General features: G+C 35.0%; 1 protein-coding gene across 1 annotated transcript; it reads right to left on the bottom strand.

Moving 5' to 3' along the window:
* Positions 1 to 626: 626 nt before the first annotated feature.
* LOC126609149 (uncharacterized) lies at positions 627 to 2,938 on the bottom strand. The gene is made up of 2 exons (XM_050277145.1): positions 2,851 to 2,938; positions 627 to 1,396 (listed from the first exon to the last, which is right to left on the bottom strand). The coding sequence occupies exons 1-2, from the start codon at positions 2,936 to 2,938 to the stop codon at positions 627 to 629; spliced, it is 858 nt and encodes a 285-aa protein (XP_050133102.1).
* Between the last annotated feature and the right edge of the window lie 1,161 nt (positions 2,939 to 4,099).

Genomic DNA, 4,099 nt, shown 5'->3' with positions numbered 1-4,099 from the left:
TGCCATTAGGTCTTGCTTATAAAATCTTAAGGGTACAATTGATCAAGGCAAAGTAGCTTTTCTTTGTCAAAAGCTGCAAAAGAATCATTTGGACTCAAAGTAGCCAAACAAATGAGCAATTCGGTACTTGTTTCATTGAAGCGATCATTTAACTTTGTAAGCTGGGAATCAGTGACAACAAAAAAGAGCTCCACTTTGTAACGATGACGGTTGGTCTTTTTGTGGGTATAACGGCGCGACCTCCCATGAGCTACATATGTCTTATCCATGTTAATAACCTCAATATGATGTTGGACACAAAATGACAATACTTTGTCAACCAAAAGGTCAAACCCCTCATCATTCCTCATGTAGAGTAGTTGTTCTTTACATGTATTAACTAAAGCCATTGCATTCACAATCTCTTGATCATCCTTTTGTAATGCTTATGATAAATCATTCGTGATTCCCAATATAGATTTCATCAAAAATAGGAGAAACACAAACTCAAAAGATTGTATGTCGTTCAATAACCTATTTGCTTTGGCCACACTATCATTGTTATTATCATCAACAATCATTTCAAGCACATTGACCACAGATGAGAACATAGTAATCAAACTAATCAAAGTACCATAATGTGAATTTCATCTTGTAGCTTCGACACATTTGAAACTAGTTTCTTGATTTAAGCCTCGTCCCGTCATAAGAGAATCATTTTCAAGAGCTTTCATAAGTTCTTTTTGTTGCATCTCTCTAAGTGCATCACGATGCTTACATGAAGCTCCAATATTATTTACCACATTATTAGCCAATAGGAAGAATATGTTAACATCAACATTATTATTTGCTACGGCAACAAGAGCTAATTGGAGTTGATGAGCAAAGCAATGAACATAGAATGCACAAGGTTGATCATTCAAAATCTTTGTCTTGAGTCCATTGAACTCACCTTTCATATTACTAGCACCATCGTAACCTTGCCCTCGTAAATTGGAGAAGCTCAACTCTTTGAAATGAATGAAGGCATCAATAGACTCCTTTAATGTGTTTGAAGTGGTGTCAGGAACATGTTGAACTCCTACAAACCTTTTAATGACTTTCCCATTTTTTTCCACATAACGCAAAACTACCGCCATTTGCTCCTTTATAGAAACATCACATGCCTCATCAACCAATAGAGAAAAGAACCTAGCATTCTTCATATCACTTATGATAGTTTTAATGGTTTCAATAGAACATGAATGAACAAGATCTTTTTGAATTGAATGAGCTATTAGCTTGAGATTTCCCGGAGCTTTATCTAACACAACGGCCTTTATTTTTTCATCATGATCCGCAAGGAATTGCAAGAGCTCCAAATAGTTACCTCTATTGTTTGAAGTGTCACTTTCATCATGACCACGAAATGAAAAACCTTATCCCAACAAAAACTTAATGTAATCAATTGACGCATTCAAGCAAGTGGGATAAGCCATACGAGCTTCTTCTGACTGTTTGACCGCAACTGTTTCAATATGTGTCTTTTGATTCATTAGATTACCAACAGCTTTATTGTGAAAACTACCAACCATTCCCACATGTTTTTCACAACAGGCTCTTGCGTGCTTCCAATTTTGAAAGCCTACCTCAGTAAAGACGCCACTACCTGATTGTTCAAAGTTGACTTTGAATAGATAGCAATAAAAGCAAAATGCAGCATCTTTAGATATACTATATTCCAACCAAGGAAATTCCTTCAACCAATTATCAACGAACCGTCGCTTTTTATTTGAATGCAAAGTGAATGGAAAATCATGATCTTTAACTCTAAAAGACTCCATCAATATATATGCTCTTCGAACCTCATCTCGAATATCTGGAGGATAATCCTTCATTCGTTTTCTCTTTCCGAGATCTCTCTCAAGATTATCCAAATCAACTTTTAACTCATTTTGTTATGGAGTGGAATTACCCCTAATTGGATTAAAACTACTTGGAATTGGAAGAGAACTGTTCTGAATAGGATTGGAACTATCCAAGTTTGGAGATGAACTATTTGGAATATGATTGTCCGAACTAATTGATGATGATTTTCGCTTGTAATATCGTTCCATATTTCTAATTTCTACACATATCAATTAATAAAAAAAATTTATATCAATTGATGAAACTAAAAAAAATATTATATGAAAAACGAGAAATCAAATTCATTTATAAATTTATAATTAGGTCGTTGCCCGTGGGATTCTAATATTATGAATGCCAAAGACAAAGAGATGCATGCCACAAATAGACTGCCATCACTTCAAAAAAAACATTAAAAGTTTAATTCGTCACCAGATTCACCACCAAACATTAAAAATAAAAATACTTCTTAAACAAAATATCTAACACCACAAATAAATCAAATAGTGGATGGTAAAATTATTTAAATATCGAACACCACAAATAATTTAATATCAGATAGTGGATGGAAAAATTATTTAATGGACAGAGTCAAAGAAAGTACAAACCTCTTCGACCAAGAAGAAGAGGACCAGCGGCTAGCCTCCGGACCAGAGCTTTACACGAAGAAAAAATGCATAAGGGTTACAGATTTTCACCAGAAATGTCATCGGTGCAACGGTGAACAAAAACTAGAGTGCAACAGAGAGTTAATCGATGCCGTAAGGAATAAAAGCGGGCCGAGTGGTAGACAATTAGGTATTATTGGTAAAGTGAAGGTTCTGATTGCTCTATCGTGTGAAAGAGCTGAGTGCTCTATCATGTGAAGGTTCTCATGTGAGTGAGGTTTTAAATTTTTTTAATGACTTGGCTCAAAACGATGTCGTTTTGCCAAGTCATTGTGCAGCATCACATGTTGCGCATCACTTGTGCAGCATCACTAACATGGGTGGTCCTTAAAGATCCTCACAGCCATTTTTCCAAGTTTCGGGTGATCCCGGGACCACCTTGGTCCCTTAATAGATCCACCCATGCGTAGAAGGATGCTCAAGAACAAATGGGTGTGCAGATTGGAAACTAAAGAAAACAACTCACAGCAAAGGTTCTGTAATACCCTGTATTTAAAAAAAAAATGGTTATATAAATGTGTGTGTAAGTACTTGTTGTTGCAATCCTATTGGAATAGGAATGTAATTATGTAAATCCTAGTATATCTAGGAATATCTAGGAATATCTCTTATAGTCCTAGTACTAGTATATTACCTATTAAATGTTGTAATCCTAAAGGGAAAGGTTTTTACCTATCCTACTACTATAGATAAAAGCACAATGAGGGTGAAATAACACACACCCACAATTACACACCTCTCTCTTCTCTCTACTATTGCCGCACCTTTCTCTCTCTTTATGACCTCCATAATTGTTCAGTAAATTATGCCTACAACACGTTATCAGCACGCTCTTGACGCTGCTCTAACAAGAAAGTTTGATCTTCAATCAAGGGAGTACACTATTACAAAAGGGCCTTATTGTGTCAGCGAGTGGTGTTGCTTTTATACAACATAGTGACGAATAAGACATTCCGACACCCACTTAATATGGTGTCGGAGTTACTGTCAGTTATAACAGACATAAACTGTTAATGTCGCTTACAACCGACATTGATTTTAATATTTTTAATATTGGTGTCGCATTAAACAAAAATTGTGTCGCTTTTAACCGACATAACATTAGCGTCAGTTAAAAGACAACTGTTGTCGCTTCTGGGCGACACTAATGATAGTTTTTAAATATTTTCAAAGATAGTGTCGGTTGTAGCCGATTTAGGTTTTAATTTTTATTAAAAATTTGAAACCCGGTGTCGGTTATAATTGACATAATGTTAGCGTCGGTTAAAAGAAATATTTTCAAAGCCGGTGTCGGTTGTAGCCGACATAGTGTTATAAACGAAAATTCACAATTTAACGGTTATTTTAACTCCGATTTTGATCATTTTTTACAGCTACACTCCTTGATCTTATATGAATACAATAAACTAATTCGATCATTAATTTAAAATATTTACACAAGTGGATACCACAAAATCTTATGTTATACTTTAAAAAGTATGAATAAACTCTTAAGTGTTAGTGAATCTATCGTTTTGATGGGATATGCATTCTACAAAACTAATTTCAACGATTCAACTGTCAAA

This window comes from Malus sylvestris, chromosome 16, assembly GCF_916048215.2.
Source record: "Malus sylvestris chromosome 16, drMalSylv7.2, whole genome shotgun sequence".
In the NCBI taxonomy this organism is placed as follows: domain Eukaryota; kingdom Viridiplantae; phylum Streptophyta; class Magnoliopsida; order Rosales; family Rosaceae; genus Malus; species Malus sylvestris.
The sequence above is the reverse complement of the archived record's forward strand: the minus strand, read 5'-3'. Positions and strand labels throughout refer to the sequence as shown.